Source organism: Scatophagus argus, chromosome 11 (genome assembly GCF_020382885.2).
Source record: "Scatophagus argus isolate fScaArg1 chromosome 11, fScaArg1.pri, whole genome shotgun sequence".
NCBI lineage: Eukaryota > Metazoa > Chordata > Actinopteri > Scatophagidae > Scatophagus > Scatophagus argus.
The window spans coordinates 21,472,495-21,491,236 of NC_058503.1; the positions used below are offsets into that span (position 1 = coordinate 21,472,495).

General features: G+C 41.1%; 1 protein-coding gene across 7 annotated transcripts in view; it reads left to right on the forward strand.

Annotated features, from left to right (window-relative positions):
* Positions 1–12,048, forward strand: part of LOC124066600 (collagen alpha-3(VI) chain-like) — a 45,887-nt gene extending 33,839 nt beyond the window's left edge. For 6 of the 7 annotated variants that reach the window (XM_046403120.1, XM_046403122.1, XM_046403123.1 and 3 more), the window contains 28 exons: positions 39–83; positions 261–314; positions 404–466; positions 663–728; positions 844–897; positions 1,002–1,037; positions 1,126–1,188; positions 1,455–1,517; positions 1,667–1,729; positions 2,055–2,117; positions 2,671–2,721; positions 3,050–3,085; positions 3,212–3,274; positions 3,605–3,667; positions 3,946–3,978; positions 4,088–4,124; positions 4,226–4,237; positions 4,334–4,827; positions 4,913–5,015; positions 5,329–6,030; positions 6,162–6,264; positions 6,354–6,409; positions 6,709–6,969; positions 7,266–7,337; positions 8,900–9,085; positions 9,596–9,655; positions 10,556–10,741; positions 11,181–12,048. In XM_046403120.1, the coding sequence (XP_046259076.1) occupies positions 39–83; positions 261–314; positions 404–466; positions 663–728; positions 844–897; positions 1,002–1,037; positions 1,126–1,188; positions 1,455–1,517; positions 1,667–1,729; positions 2,055–2,117; positions 2,671–2,721; positions 3,050–3,085; positions 3,212–3,274; positions 3,605–3,667; positions 3,946–3,978; positions 4,088–4,124; positions 4,226–4,237; positions 4,334–4,827; positions 4,913–5,015; positions 5,329–6,030; positions 6,162–6,264; positions 6,354–6,409; positions 6,709–6,969; positions 7,266–7,337; positions 8,900–9,085; positions 9,596–9,655; positions 10,556–10,741; positions 11,181–11,221 (3,129 nt within the window). In that variant the 3' untranslated portion in view covers positions 11,222–12,048. The remainder of the gene's footprint in view (positions 1–38; positions 84–260; positions 315–403; positions 467–662; positions 729–843; positions 898–1,001; positions 1,038–1,125; positions 1,189–1,454; positions 1,518–1,666; positions 1,730–2,054; positions 2,118–2,670; positions 2,722–3,049; positions 3,086–3,211; positions 3,275–3,604; positions 3,668–3,945; positions 3,979–4,087; positions 4,125–4,225; positions 4,238–4,333; positions 4,828–4,912; positions 5,016–5,328; positions 6,031–6,161; positions 6,265–6,353; positions 6,410–6,708; positions 6,970–7,265; positions 7,338–8,899; positions 9,086–9,595; positions 9,656–10,555; positions 10,742–11,180) is intronic. The other variant, XM_046403121.1, reaches the window with a different exon arrangement.
* The last annotated feature ends 6,694 nt before the right edge of the window (positions 12,049–18,742 follow it).

The following is an 18,742-nucleotide window of genomic DNA, read 5'->3' on the forward strand; positions in this document are numbered from 1 at the left end:
ATATGCTGAATACCTAACCAACTGTTACCATGTTGCAGGGTGAATCTGGAGAGATTGGGCTTGATGGAATCAATGGAGAAGAGGTAAGTGTGTTTTATATTAGGTTGTTGTCATTCAGATGTTTCTTTCTATATGTAACTTTCACATGTGTTGTGTGGGGAATGAATCCCACTAATGTATTCATGTGGCAAAGTCATGTGAATCTGATCTGGTTTATGCATGATTGTGGGCTTTAATTGGCATCTCCTGTATGTTTTCAGGGCAAAAGTGGAGTGGCTGGACCCCCAGGAGACAGAGGAAATCCTGGCAGAAGAGTGAGCATCTGCTTGTAGTTTTAGCTAACCTGACATATTTTAAACTTATATGGTTAGTACTGATAAATGTTCTCTCAACATACTTTTAGGGTCCCAAAGGTATCAAGGGACAAGCAGGAGACAGAGGAGAAATGGGAATCAGAGGAGACCCAGTGAGTAACAGTTGCCATTAGCCTAAATTGCTGTGTCTAATCATTCGGTATATGATTATACATCCATTCTTTACCTTGTCATTGCTTCCCCAGGCAGTTTACATGAATTGAAATGTGTTCTTTATCATCTTAGGAAAATTATGTCTTGGGGTATTTGAAATGAGCTGAAACTGAAAAAGTGATTTCTGTTTAATAGGGCACAAGTGGACAAGATAATAACAATGCAGGACCTAAAGGAGATCCTGGTGATGCCGGACCAGCGGTAATTTTTCCCCTCCCCATGTTGTATTGCTATAAAATAGCAGCTCTGGCACTTAAGCATTATGTGGTCATTTGTGTCGGCTGTTTTAACGTTGATATCTGCTCCGAAATGATAGGGAGAGCCTGGTGAAGATGGAACGAAGGGGGCCCCTGGTGAACTCGGAAGAAAGGTGAACAATTGTACCATGTATTTGTTATCTTTGCTAAAAAAAAATTTTTTTAAACCACTGTTTTTTTTGTTAATCAAGACCTTTTTCTACTCCCACTTCATCAGGGAGCTGATGGCAGAAGAGGTGCACCTGGACCAGCTGTAAGTCCATCACACCATTTAAGATTTACTGCTGTGACTCTTTTTAATGGCTTAATTGTAACATTGTGCTGCTATGACATCATTAAAGGGAAATAACGGAAGGCCAGGAGCTGATGGGGTTCCAGGAGAGTCTGGTATTGGAGGGTCAAGAGTAAGTTTGTTATTCTTCTCATGGCATTCTACAGATTCAATTATTTTGTTATTCAGCCTACAAATGGACTTGCCAAAACACATGGCATAGCATATGGTGACATTCATACTTTTCTTGGATGCATTACTAGTGTGACAAATTGTTTTTGACTGGACTGTGGATCATTTAAATATCTTGAAATGTGTACTGCACACATGCGTCAGAATTCCATGTTTAATATGCAAGAAACTGATACATCATCACTGTGTGGTTTGTCTTTTTTCAAGGGTCCACCTGGACCAAATGGTGCACCAGGACCCAGAGGAGAAGATGGGAACCCTGGACCCAGAGTGAGTGAACTTGTTGGATCAATTTTTATTGAAAACAATCTGTAACATATCAAACACATATTAACATTATTTATGGAGCACATCAGTAAACAAAACAAAAATAAAATGTTAATGAGTGAATTATCATGTCTTAATGTTTTGTTTTCAAGGGTCCCGGAGGTAGTCCAGGTTCAGCTGGAGAAAAAGGCAGAAGAGGACCTCTTGGTCGCAAGGTACCGAGTGGAACATGATTTGACGTGGCTTATGTTTTTCCATATGAGGCTTGTTTCATTTCTAAACACACTGGCCTAATCCCACTTCTCTCACATTACTGAACACACATGTGTAGTCCATTTGACAAAACATGAAAGCCCTATCAGAAAACATTAAGTCTCTGCTGAGATCATCTGCAAAAAAAGCATATGAGTATAATTAAATCTATATAAACTCACCTGACAGTTCAAAGAAATATTTCACTCTTCATCTGATGTCTTGGCATTGTCTTTAAATATTTGACCAGTTCTCTCTCTGTCTCATTCTGTATCTCTGTCTTTGTAGGGAGAGCCAGGAGAGCCAGGACCTAAGGGTGTTGAAGGACCTCGTGGTCCCCGCGGAGAGCCTGTGAGAATGAAACCACATCTTCTTTACGTGTGCCAAAACACTGGTGCAAAATGAGCAAATTAAAACATTCCACTTTCCAAAATGTCAAGACTTGCAATGGTTAATCATGATCCTAGTAAAGCCAAAGGTCTATACTTCATGATACAGTATATGATTATTTGATAATTTACTTAATAACTGCTTGTGGAAGAACATCCCTGGCAGGAGTACTTCTGCTTCAGGCTACAAATTGAGGAGGCTTTGCTTTGCACCACTGCCACATGTGGTTTAAAGCAAGACTTATGTTGCAGGGTCTTTTATATCCAATAATGTGTATGGTGTGTTTTTAATCAGGAAATTCATATCGTATCTGATTTCTGTCTTGAATGAGTACCATAACATCGTGTAGTATCACGTAACAGTACAGTACATAATACTGTTATGCTGGGACACAGAGGAGAGGGGGTTTTGCTCTTGTTTCCCTCTCACGACCACGAGTGCATGCAGCTCAGTTATTAAGCCCTTTACAAAGGAAGCAAGTTTGTCCAGCAGTTTTGTCTTGTTTTTCTTATAGGGTGAAGATGGAAGAGACGGGACTGGCATCCCAGGGCCTGCAGGAAGGAAGGCAAGTGAATTTTGACCACAAGCAATCTATATATGTATATGTGGATTTTGTAAGCCGTGTTTTCATTTTGATGAAAATTATTAGATTAGCTAGAAATATGCACTGAAACTGAAAGCACAAACAGAAATTGTGATAATAATGACGATGATGATAGTCAATTAAAGTTGTTTGAAGTCCTTTCACAAACACACACTGTGATAATGAATAATCACTGTCAGCAATGAACTGGCTTTGGCCCATTTACAGATACATTTATCAGTGCAGCTATAAACTCAGTGGGACAATAATGATATAAATCAGATATAAAGATATAAATTTTCCTCCACAGGGTGATGAGGGCTTCCCTGGATTCCCAGGACCTAAGGTAACAGAAAAGACTGACGTTTGAAGTGAAGTGTCAAATATTTCAAACTTTATTGGCAAGTTGGTCACTCTGAGCCTTTCTTTTGATGTTCATCTGCATTCAGTCTCTTTCCTTCCATCATTTCAGGGAGCTGCTGGTGAACCAGGCTCTAAGGGTGGACCTGGACCCAGAGGGAATCGTGGACAGAGGGTAAGTTGTCAGACCCCAGTTAGGTTAGGTTAATAGGAGTAAATATTCTAAATGTGAAAGTACACGATGTATAATATCCCTGAGGGTCTCACAGTTTTGACTGGAGATCATTGGACACGTGTTTGGAGACACACTCGAGGACTGGTATTGAAGTTTTGATTTAGTTATATGGTATGCAGTCTTGGCGGTGAATGAGCCGCATGAGCATATTAATGTCGGCACAGTTTTTGAAGAGAGTGAAGCTTTTGAGTTGGGTTCTTTCATGAACTACTGACAGTACAATAGTTTAAAAGCTAATAATTTTTCTATTTTATTTTTTATTCTTTCTAGGGTGTCTCTGGGAATATCGGCTCACCAGGACAGAAGGGAGAGGTTGGATATCCTGGGTCATATGTAAGCAACTTAAAATACTATTCTTGGCTCCTAAGTTGTGTAAATTCCATTTAAATGACATGGTGCCACCACAGCAAAAAATGATTTGCAGTACAATCTTAAGAGGTTTGTTTTTTCTTTTGTTTTCTCATGGATTCTCACCACTAGAACTCATGACACATGGTATATACTGCAAGGAATAATATTGAGTTTTTAACAAAAGTAATCATGTTATATAAGCAATATAAAAAGAAAGCACTGTCCAGCTGTTGACACAACTGTTGCTGTTGTTCCCAAAGGGTCAGAAAGGACCGAGAGGACCTGGTGCTGTGGTATGTGCATATATATCTAACTGAAGTTGTATATAACGAACAAAAGCTCATTTCTGATGTCTGATCAAAATCTTCACACATTTTTCTCCAAATTTCTCTTTGCCCTCAGCAATGTGACCTGGTCACGAAAATCAGGGACAACTGCCGTAAGTATAGTTCAGTAACTATCGCCAATGTCTCCCGACAATGAAATGCAGTACAAAATGCCTCACCACATTTGTGTCTTTTCATTTTTCCCTTTTACTAGCTTGCTGTTTTGGTAAGTACAAAAAAGGTATCAATTACATAATTTCACATTCTATGTCCTGTATGCACAACTATTTAGATAACAAAACCTCTTTGTGCACATCTTTAGGTAAGCAGGAATGCCCACTCTACCCCACTGAGCTGGCCTTCGCCCTGGATGTCTCTCAGGGCACTAGCCGCCAAAACTTCAACAACATGCGTGACACAGTCCTGCGCCTGGTCAGAGACATCACCATTGCTGAGAGCAACTGTCCAAGAGGAGCTCGTGTTGCTCTGACCCTGTACAATGATGAAGTAACCACCGAGGTCCGGTTCGCTGATTCAATGAAGAAACGTGCCCTGCTGCAGCACATCGAGGGTCTGCAGACCCTGCAGACCAGGAAGGAGCGCAAGTTGGACGTCGCCATGAGCTTTGTGGCCCAGAACACCTTCAAGAGGGTCCGCAGTGGTTTCCTCATGAGGAAGGTGGCCATATTCTTCGTCAGTGGAGCAGGCGGTCAAGCACAAACACTTACTAATGCAGCTCTTCGCCTCCATGACGCTGGAATCGCCACACTGTTTTTGGTCAACCGTGAGGATAGAGCACTCAGCAGAGCACTGCAGGTAGAACAAAAAGGCAAATGTCTCAAATGGAAACATGTACATGTACTTCGTTTTTTCAACATTTTTGCTTCTCTTTGTGCTTCAGGTTAACAACACAGCACTGGGACAGGTAATTGTTCTTCCCAGCCCTGGAAGTGCGCAGTACAATTCAGTCATCCAAAAGGTCATGAACTGCCATGTCTGCCTGGGTAAGAGCTCTAATAACTACAGTCCAAGGGTTTTTTTCTCACTGAACAATAACCCTTAAAAAAACAGCAATAATAAAAAAGATTTTACTCCAAATTTGTTCCTCCACACATCCAATAATTGTTCCAACTCAAGTTTTGCTTCTCATGTTTTTGCATCTTTTAGTATTTTATACCATATGGGAAATAGCTGTAGCCAATGTTATTCAAAACCTTTGGTGTCATAATCATTGTACAGAAACATACCAGTTGAATGACCTTACACTGGCGTTTGTTGTAGCAGAGGAAGTTACATTACATGTTTTCCTTTTCACAGACACCTGTTCTCCAGACCAAATGTGCGACTATGTGCCACCAGTGGGCAGCCGAGACAGGAGGTCTTTCACCACAGACGTGGACATCGACATGGCTTTCGTCATGGACAGCTCGGAGTCCACCTTCCCAACAGTCTTCACAGAGATTAAACGCTACATAGCACACATAGTGGAGCAGCTACAAGTGTCTTCCAACCCCACAGTATCCGCTCACCATGCCAGAGTGTCTGTGATCCAGCAAGCACCTTACAAGTTCGTCCAAAACAAAACTGGCTCTCCCATCCATGTGGATATTGGTTTGACCGAGCATCACTCAGCTCAGGATATTGTCAAATTTCTATTGGAGAAGACGCCGCAGTTAGAGGGCGGCCGGGCACTGGCAGCAGCTATTGAATCCACTGTGGAGCAAGTGTTTGAGAAGGCGCCTCTGCAACGTGAGAGGAAGGTTCTGATGCTCTTCGTGACAGGAAGCGTGGAGGAAGAGGCAGAGCAGCTCATCCGCATTGCCACTGAAGTCAAGTGCAGAGGCTACTTCCTTGTCATCCTGGGTGTGGGTGAAACGTTGAGCGCTGGAGATGCTCGTGTCTTGTCACGCATGGCGAGTGAGCCGGCAGATGTCTTCTTCAAGCGGCTGGACAGCATCTCACACTTTTATGACAAACGCATCCAGACCTTCGGCCAGCTGATGCCAAAATACATCAGCAGTAAGTTCCAGATCAGTTTTCTAACTTTTTTTTTTTTATTATTATTTACAAGTTTAGTTTGAATTAACCTCAGTAATTCGCCCAAGTCCCTGTGACTGACATGCCCTGTTCTGTGTTGTTTTTCTTTCCAGTTGAAAATGCTTTCTACATGTCTCCAGAAGTCTCCAAAAACTGCAAGTGGTTTCAGAGTGACCAACCACTAAAAAACCCCTTCACATCCTCACAGCAGCAGGAGTAAGAATCGTCTATTGTCTTATCATTTGTTACTGTTTTATCGGAATTATTGATGATTTTGTTCAATCCTTTTTATTAATCTATTAAAGGAAACATCAGAAGCTTCACCAAAATCACCAGGCGGTTCATCAAAGAAAGCAGAATGGTAAGACTTTCAATGTGCTAAAAGGAAGTACACAAATGTCAGTTTCAAGAGCAGTTGGGTTTGGTCTGGTTGAATCTGTTTTCTTCACTCGTCATGCACAGCCAACCACTAACTCTGTGTTCACACACTCCAAGACCTGTTGCTTACTCAATAAATGATCTTTTTTGTCACACTGACAATCATAACAGCTACAGTCCTCCTCTTGTTTTCTGCCAACTATGAAGACGTAATTTTTTTTTTTTTTTTTTTTTAAATTGTGCCCTGTCCTGCCTTCACAACTTTTTATTTCACCCCCTCAGATGCAGATGAGCTACACATCTTCAATGTCACCTCCAGCAGCCTGAAATTGCGTTGGCGCAGCCCAGACCCCAAGCACTTTGTCTACTTTGAGGTTGTGGTGACACGGCTGCGCGACCACGCAGTGGTGCTGAAGACTAACGTGTCGGGCACGCAGCTCTCGGTGGACAACTTGGAGAGTTCTCAAACATATCACGCAGTGGTCACCGCCTACACTGCAGAGGGTCAAATTGTCTCCACCCGCAAAGGCATCAGGGCAACCAGTAAGTCCATAAACACACCTACATCGCACCTTTATCCCACAAGTTGATGTATTACAGCAACTAGCAATAGTTTCTCTGCACTGTAACACAACAGACAGCAACATACTAAATATGTGGTTTGACAGTAATGTGATCAGTACCACCAGGTTATAAGATTTATGTCAAAAACTGACAATATTAGACACATTTTCCTTCATTTATTTTTTGGCAAAGCTAAAATAAACATTAAACACTCAGGCAGCTGTCTTGTCTGAATTACTGAAGCTGCTGCATGACTGCTGGTTTCACTTTGACAGAAGCAGCAGAGTCTAAAACAGAGCATAACCACGGCAGCCAAGTCACCGCACCACTGGACAGACCAGAAACTGGTGAGTGACTCTGCATGAGTGAGCGTTTGTGTGTGTGTGTGTGTGTGTCAGTCATTCTGTGATTTTGGACCTACATATCTTTATTTATTAATGCTATTTAGCAGACAGGATGCTTCTTTAAACCTATTCACTGAAAAAAACGTGTGGTATGTAACTCGTAAATCTTCCATTGCTTCATGAACTTGATGTGCAGTGCACAGTGCCCTGTGCTATGGGCAAGTTTCAGCCTGAAAGGTTGGTGTATGTATATATATATATATATATATATATATATATATATATATATATATATATATATATATATATATATATATATATATATATATATATATGTATATATATATATGTATATATATATATATATGTATATATATATGTATATATATATATATATATATATATATATATATATATATATATATATATATATATATATATATATATATATATATATGTATGTATTTTGCTGTTGACCCCTAAACTCATCAGCCACATATCAGAACAGAAGTGCACTGTAGGAGGCAACGAAGTTTGAACAGTGCACTGCCTTTGAACTTTCAGCACAAATAACCTATTGAATACTTACCGTATATTCTACTGGTGCGTTAATGCTAATGATCTCTATGGATTTGTGTTTGGCTGCATTGATGATGAAATATGATGTTCAACTCAAAGAACCACACTTGCTGTGCTGTAATGCATCAATATTTCAGCTCAGCTACTACACAAATGTGCTATTAATCAACTCAATAACACACACATAAAAAAAAAATATATCAAGAAAACTCTGAAAATCAAGAGCTGCATGTTTCTTTTAAGAATTAAGCCTTACGGCTGCCGCTTTTTATGAGAGGCATAAGTACTTAAGGCTTAACTGAAACATGAGAATATCTACACAGGCTCTAAAATCAGGGTGTTTGATGAGCCAAGCTTTTAATATGCCCTCCTAACACTCAGTGAAGAACACAAGGATGGCCCTGAGTGTGATAATTGTGAGTGTGTTTACTAGCACTGTGCAGTGTACTGAGCTTTCTCCCAGAGAGAAATTAATAGACAATGAACTCTGGAATATTTTTGTACTAATCACCTGATGAATCTCTGGGATTGATATCTGGGATTACTCACATGCAGATAACCTGGACCACACAGCCATGCAAATCCTTAATGACTGTATGAACTAACATCTAAGCAGAAACTGTAGCCATAACTAACATTTCAATTCGCCTGCAAGCTGATTTTTAATTTCTTTCTACTGACTACTTTTAGTTTTCAAATATCCAAACTCTTTATAATGCAAAACTCCTGAAACTTCGTCTGTTGCATGCAGTTTCCTTTGCGCTATAAGAATGAAGCGTATCAGCACTAAGACCCGTTTGACCACTTTAGATCCTTTTGAACGCCACCAAACTTCTAAAACAGTATGAATTTATCCATTACTGGCAACAACTTTAACAGCACAAAGTAACTGCTGTATGCCTCATGTAGTTGAACATGTACTCGAACTTACTCTCTCTCTGTCTGTCTTCCATCACTGCTGTTGTTTTGTTTTTTGCATGTTCTAGTAAGCGAATTTGCAGACCCATGCTCACTTGACTATGACTCCGGAATGCCGTGCAAAGACTATCAGGCTAAGTGGTTCTTTGACAGAAAGAACGGGATCTGTGCTCAGTTCTGGTATGGAGGTTGTGGAGGCAATGACAATAGATTCGACACTGAGACCCTCTGCTTGAAAAACTGCATGAGGTCAGGTAAGTAGCTGTCGGCGCCAGGCCCTCTGAGGCAACGTGCTGCCTTCTCTAGTGGTGGTTTGATACAATCCAGCATATTACGAGCTTCAACGCCAGATACAAAACCAGCAGATGACTTTTTACTTAAACGTACTTTGTACTCCAGCTATATACTATAGTCCTGTCACAGCCAAGCACATGCGTACTGAAATGGTGTACATGAGACAGCATGAGCGATGCGACTGTATTCTGAAGGGTGTGGTCTTTCTTAAATCACCACTCCAAACAACAGTAGTTAAGCAGACAGAGTTTCACAAACACTCAGTTAAATACACTCAATTCATACAAGCATCACTCCATGATGAGCGTGCTGAGGAGTTTAAGTAGGAAAAGCAGCCTGCCAATGTGGATAATTTGTGACAGCTAATGAGGATTGCCTTTTTCTGGTCATTTATATTGCATTACATGTCGCAAATACTTCTGATAGTTTTTCCTTTGAGCTTAAAAGAATACATTTTCATGTTTCCACAGTGCCGGAGCCTCAGCCAGAAGTGCAGCAGACTGAACAGGTGGAGATCCTCCCGGCTCCTGGTGAGATCTGACACACAGTCACCAAATAGCGTGAATAGTTTTCTATATGCCTACAGGATTATGTTACCATTTCCTCCCTTTTGAAGTCGTAATTGACTTTGATGTGTGTGTCCAACAGGAAAGAAAAAGCACTTCCCTCCAGGTCTGTTTTAAAACAAGCAAATCCACAACCTCAAATACGTGATTTGAATCAAACCTCTCAGACCCCTAATGTTGGGCGTATATCTATACATCAGGCCACCACTATTCCATGTTACATCACTGTTACTTAATTCAATTTCCACAAACTGCGCTCGCTTTGCAAAACAACAAGTCCTTTGTGTTCAAATGCAAAACCCGCCCACCTCCTCCGGTGCCCCTCAGATGATCTAAATGACTGACGGAACAAGTAAAGGGCCAAGCGTGGAAAATGAGAAGGTTATGCTTTTGTCGCAGGAACACGCCAAGTCATAACCACAGAGAAAATGAATGGAAAGCCTTGTTCACTGGTTCATTGTTTTGTTGGCAGTAGTTCTCATAGAGAGCAAGTTCTATTTGTCAGACCCTTGTCAGCATTGGAGTGAGTTGGCACAGGATACTTACAGTAATGGAGAGTCTACTCTACACCAAATGTGCTCGATCTCATGATTGTGGATGGATAAAAGCCTGTTGTGATGGAAGTGCTTTTGTTCTTTCCTTGAAGCATTGTATTCCATTCCACATCACAAACAAGTCCCTGCTAAATTACTGACATCATCTCTTCATTATTACTCATTGTGTGTAATGGCAATGATATACTTACTGCTGACTGCTCAACTCACATTTAAAATCTAATCTAATGTATTTACAGTGAGTAGGAACTTGCAGCCTCACCAGAGATTTGTGCTCTCATGTTGTTGCTCTTCATCCCTTCCCTCACAGCGGCCTCCACAGCTGTAGACATTTGCCAGCTTCCCAAAGAGGAAGGCACTTGTGCCAAATTTGTCCTCAAGTGGTTCTACGATGCCCCCAGCCAGAGCTGCTCGCGCTTCTGGTATGGAGGCTGTGGTGGAAACCGGAATCGCTTTGACACGCACGAGCAGTGCTTGAAGGCTTGTGTGAAACCAGGTACGTGTCTTGTTCATAGTTGTAGCAGCATTGCAGAATCAGTTCTCAGGTATTGCTGGTGCACAGGTAACTGATGAATGATCGGAAACACCTGAGTGGAGGCAGCACTGTGGATTGTCCTGCAGGGTGGCTCAGACTAAGCAGAGGATACATGTAACAAGTCCCTATAAATCCAGAAAAAAGCTGAATGCTTGACACAGCTTTCATGTGCTGCCACATGCTGAAATGAGGTGATGATGGACAGGTTTCCTGTGTGTGTTCGGATGACCTTCTCTAGTTAAAAATTAGTACATTTATGTTGGGGGGCTTGAGCTGCCATCAACAGCTCAGGGTGAACTTTTTTAATGTTCTGTAGAACTTGTGCATGCATATCATCAATGCTATGCTGGGTTTTTTAAGAGGAGATTGCTCACCGTGTTTTGTTTTTACTCATCACCAGCACCCATCAAACAAAGAGTCGTCGCTGCTATAAGAACATAGGACACAAGCGCACACGGCCGGCCATCCCTTCTGTTAAGGGGATTCTGAGGAGAAACATCCAAAATGGCCGTATTGTCAGGATGCAATACCAAAGCAATGGTGGCTGCACTGGATTCCACAAAAATGAACTTTATCCCCAAAAATTCTTGAATTAGTCTTTCTCACAACAAGAAGCAAGGCAACACAATTTGCTGCATGATTTGTTTTAACCTACTGGTGCTACATAGTATGTTTTTTTTTGTTTGTTTGTTTTTTGACAGATGAGTTGTGCATTCAGTCAAGTTTTCTGGATCAGTGACATCATATGGGTTTTCATATTTTTTAAAAATTCAGTTTTATAATTAAACACGAAACATATATGAATATCTTGAACAGAGATTAGCAGTGAATCAGTACATGCAGGACTGGCATTATTCAATGCAGTAATCTTTTTTATATATATATGTTATGTTTTTTACATTCCACATTCACATTGGCTTCTATTGATTGATATTGTTTTCAAACTCACTTGATCCCTGTGGAATCATTCCTTCACTATTTTACAATCACACAATGCACAGCAATGTTTACACAAGTCTTGTATGGCGGCGTGTGTATTTAAGTGACAGCGACCAACTGCTTGGATGCTTAAACAATGATGTAATGCTAAGTGCACTTCTGGATCCGCTGCCTCAAACACACACGTTCCAGCTATTGAGAGAAAAGGAATGTACTTTTCAAGCTGTTTTCATTTTTGTTTCATTTGGTTTTAATGAAATTTGTGTTTCATCAGGGGCATAGTGGGAAATAAAAATGAATTAGACTTTCTAATAAACATGAGCAACTGATTCTTTTCTTTCTTGTTTTGAATAAAGGCTTAAACACAAGAACAATTGCAGAAATTCAGATGTGCAGATGATATTGACATCTTTTCAAGGTGGAACCTCTGAACTTTGGGGGTCTAAAGGATCTGAACACCCAGCTACACCTGAATCTAGCTGGGTCTAACATGTTGTGGCTCCAGAGACCAAACTGATGGTGTCTGAGTGCAAACAGTGTCATGATACGTGTGTTTACAGAGCAAGAAGCAAACCGTGCAGGAACATGAGAAAGGAAATGCAACATGGCAGAGATGAGACTGCACACTGGGGTTTAAATGCAGCAGCAGCTTGATTGGATGATTGAGTGCAGGTGTGTCACACCACACCCAGGACAACACATGGACAGACAAATGAACAGTGAAAAACACTGAGACACAGGGACAGGGAGAGACAAAAGAGAAGGAAATGAATTTCCTCGAATTTTAATAAAAGATAAAAGATTTAATAAAAGATCATCTTATCTTAAAACAACAGGAGGAACTGAAGAGAGGTGGGGGACAATGACACAGTGGAGGAATTTGGACCTGAGTGTCAGCAAGGATGTCTGACAAAGGTCAATGAACTGCTGTGTATATAATACAGTCAGTGCTGACAGCCTGTAGAAATCCAACCTATTCTTTCACATAATCTCAGCATTCTCAAAACCCTGACTACAGCCCAGAAAAAAAACAATATGTGAAAAATCAGAATACATCCATCGGTACATCAGAGTATGTTGAGGTCTTTAAGATTTTTGACAAGCTGACAAATCCCACTTTTAAAATAGACTGAGTGTAATTATATCATCCATTTTTGGATCCACAGTTTGTGACCACATTTCTGCTCTCATAAACCTCTGACAGTGTCGACTCCGTTATCCTATCCTCCAGCAAATGAAACTGACTTCCTCTTAGTATCACAGCTCTACCCTTTCACAGAAACTATTAATTGATTGGCATATATTGCCAATTTACTCCCCAAGTTTTGGACTGTTTGAATCTACATGAACTATGGACTCGCCTTTGGAGATCAGACCTAAATTAAATAAAGTAAGGATGTGAGAAGTTCAAGCTCTGTCATTGTCTGGAAAGGAGAAGATTAAATATTTGGTGAGTGGATTTAAAAGGCCTGGGGATGTGTTGTCTCGCCAACCCCTGCAAAATCTCCAGATGTCATTTCTCCTGGGTGTTTGAGAATTCATTGTTTCGATGAACTCCGCTGATTTCCTCCCATGTTCACTGTTTCAGTGCAGTATTTCATTGCGGCTTCATTTCACATGACAGTCCCAAAACGGAACACAGTCTGACATTTGCAATGCAGCGCATATATATCATATTGTGATATTGTGAAGTCAAAAGTATGTGCACGTGCCTGTCCACAGTGAGTAGGTCCAAGTGTCCAAAAGCATCGGCGCAAACTGAGCTCCATCACAGTAATGACTTTCCCAGTTAAGTGTGACTTGACTGGCCAGCGCAGATTTTTGACCTGAACCCCATTCAGCATTTGGGATGAACTATCATACCAAATGAGGCCTTACTTCCCAGCATCAAGGTCAGACCTCACGAATGCTCACATGGTAGCATGGGAGCGAACGCCTGCTGTTGTAGATGGAGGTTGGAGGCTGTTGTAGCAGCACATGTTTCTGGAACGAGTGTCCACATACTTATGGCCATGTAATTTTAATATCATCAATTGTGACAGGTAGATGGAATAATTTTTTGACTTGCGTAAATACATTATCAAGGTGATTTTCATCGTTAGTGAAAAATGTCACGCTTGGATTTAGTGGTTTTCCACCCTTTAATTACTGCAGGACTCAGAGTGTTAAAGGTCCCACATCACATGGAGCTGAAACTCGTTAGCACAGTAAAACATCACACTAGAGGACAATAATTCAAATTCAAAACCCTAACTGAAAACAACAGCTCGCAATTAGTGGTGAGACTTGATACATTTACCCCAGTGCTGTCTCTTTCTCTCTGTGGGTGGGAATTTGTTCTTTTGGACAGATGTGATAAAGATCTAAACAGATCTAAACTTTGAGAGCTCGTATTCACATGCACAGACACACAAACCTACCTCCATATGCTGAACATCCATTAACACGGTGTATATCCAGTTGGCATTGATCAGTAACACTCCTGTCTCTCTCTCTGTGCAAATGGAAAGATGATACATGATACAGCCAGTCAACTTACCCTGTCATCACTGCTCCAAAAGCCAACACTAAGTTAGTGTTGGAGATGATAGAGCTATGTTTAATATTTTTTCACAAGTTCTGTCAAGATATTTTTATGACATATTCTATTAGATCGGATTCATTGGCTTGTGATTGAGACGGCGTTCAGACTTCCAGAAGCACAAAAGTGTTTAAGAAGCAGTTTGACATTTTAATCTATAGCTGTTCTCTGCTATTTCCTGTCTATATGCTGAGCTAAGCTGCCTGCTGGCTCCAGCCTCGTCTTTAGTGGGCAGATATAAGAGTAGGACTGATCTCCTTATGTAACTCCTGGCAAGCAAGCAAGCAAGCAAATAACCATATTTCCAAAAACTGGTCCTGAAGAGCTGGAGCCAGCTGATTTGTTCCTGTAAGAAGCGTCTGCTGGCCATTCAACAGTAACTGAGGGCATTTACTCAGACACAGTACTTACAGTACAAATTTTAGGTATTTCACTTGAGATCATCAGTTCTATAGTACTTTTACTTCTGCTCTGGTGACTACGTGGGGCCACACAAACTGCAGATGTTGTCAGGGCTGCCACTGAAGAGACATTTCTCCTTTAAAGACATAAAACGTAAGTCATAAAATTTCTGCATTAAAATGTCTACAAACAACTACAACTTTGGTATATTTGGTTTAGTTGTGTATTGACATCATCATCATATTTCCTTCAGTGTTCAGACTCCGAGAGATGTGTACTTGTGTACTCTGTGATTCATTTGGTCACCTGTTGCTCCAACGTCCAGAGGGGAGTCAGGCAGTGAGGGAGGGTCCCAGTGTCTTGTAATGGAGTATTTCTACACTGTTGTAAAGGATTCTGAGTACTACCAATGCAGACTTTGTAGATGAAAGGCCAGTGGACACTTAAAGATTCGTGTAACGTTTGTCTGATAGGTGTACTCCAGGCCCACAGGAGTTACAAAAGTACAAATAAAAGTAGAGTAACTGAGCAAGGAGAATTCAAGAAGAAAACCCCTGCCAGTCGTCCGTTTACAAGGAAAAACAGAGGCCACAGCAACTGGCAAATTGTGTCAGAATTTCCACAGTGAGCAGAAAGCTGACTAACAGCAGCTCACTGCGGTACACTACTGAAGCATTCAGCACCCGCCAAAGAAAACCGCCCTCTGTCTTCCAGCATGCAGCCACCCAGCAGAACATGAATTAGAACAAATAATCTCAGCACCGTTAAACAGCACAAATCATTATTTTGGTTTCCTTGAGATGATGAATGGGTCATAAAGAACGTGTGAAGTAACGAGAATCCTTTTCTAATGTGTCCTCTCGGCTGATTGACGTGGCCCTTTCAGCACTTATTTCTTCTGTTTAGAACTTTATTATTTCATTGACAAGCTACTGTTTCTCTTTTTCTCTTTTCCCCTCCTCAGACCTTTTCTCTCGACATTTTGGGGATAGAGGAATGTACTGCATCCATTGTTCAGGCAGTTTCTGGATGCTCTGGACCATTAGCTTACCATGCATGGTCTCACATAATAGGCCACTGGGGGTAGTCCAGTCATTTAGCAGTCATTTTGTAGATGTGGAGTCAGAGTTTCCACAGCAGATATTTTGATTTGGGTGTTACGCTCTGCAGTAAACAAACAAGAGGATATGCTCGTTTTATCTGAACCCTGCTTTCGTGGCTGCTGAACTCAGATTGCAAAGTCTCCCTGCAATTTAAAGCCTCTCTCTAACACACAAACAGGAATAATTTCAGCCTCATGTCTTCACATGCAACATCATCTTATCCACTCTGTGACAGGGTAATATCATCAGGAGCCGAACAGACAAGAGGGGCTCTCATCGCTTCCAGTCAACTGACTCCTTTGGCTCCACCTCAAGCTGCCTCTACCAAACCAGTGGTTGTGTGGTTATTTCCACAGGCTGATGATTCATATAGGGCCACGGGAGAGCCAGTGTAAACACTGCAGGAGGAGAGACTGTTGCTCAGCCTGGTGTCACCAACTTAAACTGTTCAAAGACGAAACTGAAAAAATTAGTGAGTTTTCCGAAGAAGCCTGGAGAAACACTGAAAACCAAAATGCATCAGTTTCATCTGCATGAACTTTTTGAGTGTGAGCGAAATGATAATTGGGGGGTTCAAACTATTTTTTGATGTTAGGAAACCCAAGCAGAAGAGTCTTCACTGAGGCCTTGAAGCTGAAGTGATCATGCTGATGAAGGATCATGTAGTTGTGGTTCGCTCAACTGCTTTCCATGATGATGAACTTGGCAAGGTGTGAGTATGAGCGTGGGAGCTCTGCTCCGTCCCCAGTGGCTTTATGCTCTATGCAGCCAAAAGAACAAGAGGTGGAGAAGCCAGTGAGGATTTTTTACTGCTGTAGCAGCACACATGCAGTTGTTCCATCAATGACTCACACTGCTGGCTCTGCATCTTTCCACAAGAGCCATAAAAGTCAGGGGTCTGTAATGACTTTCACATTGAGCAGCAGAGCTGTAAATTCACTCCCACTATCTGCAGCTTCTGAGTCACAGCAGAAACCACCAACAGACTCATCTCTTCCTTCTCTCATTGTCTCATTTGGCTCCTTTGGCCTCAAGCGGACATTTTGTGGCATCTCTGTCGTGCTTGCCAGCTATTGCCCATTCACGGTCAGGTTAAATGCTGAGCATACAGTCTGCAAATTTCCTTGGTCTGGCAAATGTTACCAAACAAAACATCAAAAGGCAAAGAGATCTGAGAACACAGAGGGAGCTGAAGTGGCTAAACTTATGGATTTTTAAAATACTTTTTGTCCTCAAAAATGTTAGCATTTTGTGGTGACAGCAGGGTTTGCACAGACTGTCACAAAACCAGTAAATAAAAATGAATACCAGCCAGTTGACATTTAATATTTTAAGAGAACAAGAGAAAGAGAGAAACCAGAGAGTTTTTACTGTATTTCTTTTTCCATTTCATAGATGTATTATCAGTCTCATGAGATCAAATCAAGTGTAGTTTTAAATCCAATTTGAACATGAAGTTTGTTCTGGACAGCGTGTGGAAACACTTTTGAAACATCATATTGTCCACTGTTTAATCATCACCCCCCTTTTTAAAAGTTCTTTCAGAAAATAAGGAAAAGCTGAAACCCATTGCCCACTGGAAAATGCAAACAGATATGCAGCATGTTGACCTGGGACATAAAGCTCTGTGAGCACAGGATTAGTATTCCCTGCGGACCTCAAATAATCTGTAATACTTAGGATAAATAATAATTTTAGTCCAGTAGCAATCTGCCTTGTCCATAAATTGCTTCAGAGTAAAAACTCTGAAGCAATTTACCCCCCATATAAACTGGGAGAGCATGTGATGAAATTAGTCCCTCGTGACTCAGCATCATCTGTTTTCTATCGTCAGACAACATGAAATTTGCAGTTCATAACAGCTGTTAGGTGAGATCTGCTATGCTGGCTTTTTAAAATGAGGCTTTAATAGACCATAATCCAAATTAACTGGGACCAAGTAGTCCTGCTGAAAGGAGTGTGGCTCATTCCCAAATATTTTGGTATCCTCCTCACATGCAGTCTTTACCCTCAAAGTTAAGAACGCTGAGCTTCAGTGTTGATGTGTCATTTTTCTCTTTGTGTCTTGGAGTTAATCCACAGAGTTTGTGTTGAAGAGATCACTACCTGCTGAGAGTTTCTAATGATTACAAGTAAAAGCAAAGGAAACCCCCACTATTGACCTTTTGAGGTTAGAAGGAGATGAAAAATGACATGAAACTGTAACTTAAAGGAAGTTGTTTTTCTTTTGTGTGTGTGTGTGTGTGTGTGTGTGTGTGTGTGTGTGTGTTTTCTTTTGACTTTAACATTAGACAGTAATGCTCAGTCTCCTGTGCAATGAACCATACCTGTGTATTCCCATCTGGACTCAGCGAAACTCTGACCATATTTTATGCAGTCATTGGGGTCAGCTCTGGAGAGAAGTGACTGTCAAGTCTCATTTAGTGTGATGATCTGAGAGTCCACGAGCAACAAACAACCTGTGACGTCTCCCACGGCTACATTTCCCAACGCCTGAAAGCAAAGACAACATGAGGTGCAGAAATCAAATTTTCTCCGTAATCACATGAATTGCAACATGCTGAAAGGCTGTGGCATCAAAGTAAACTGCCTGCCACAGCTTTAAAACCTAATCTTTCTCCAAAATCTGAGTATGAAAGTGTTTCGGTCAGTTCTGTTCATTTATGATGTGCACCCTTACTAAATTAAGTTGAACTGCATTGTGTTTATGCTCCATGAAACACACCTAACTGCCAAATTTCAGAGGTTATTTTAGCAGTGTTTTATGAGGCACATCCTTCTCTTCCCTCAAATGAGTTCTATTAGTTTGCTTAAATGATCTGCATGAAGTTCCCATTGAGGTTTCCAACAATAAACAGAGAACAGAACTCAGAGATAATATGCTGTTTTGTCTGTACTCAGCCTGTTCTTAGCCACTCGTTTCAAGGCAAAAACACC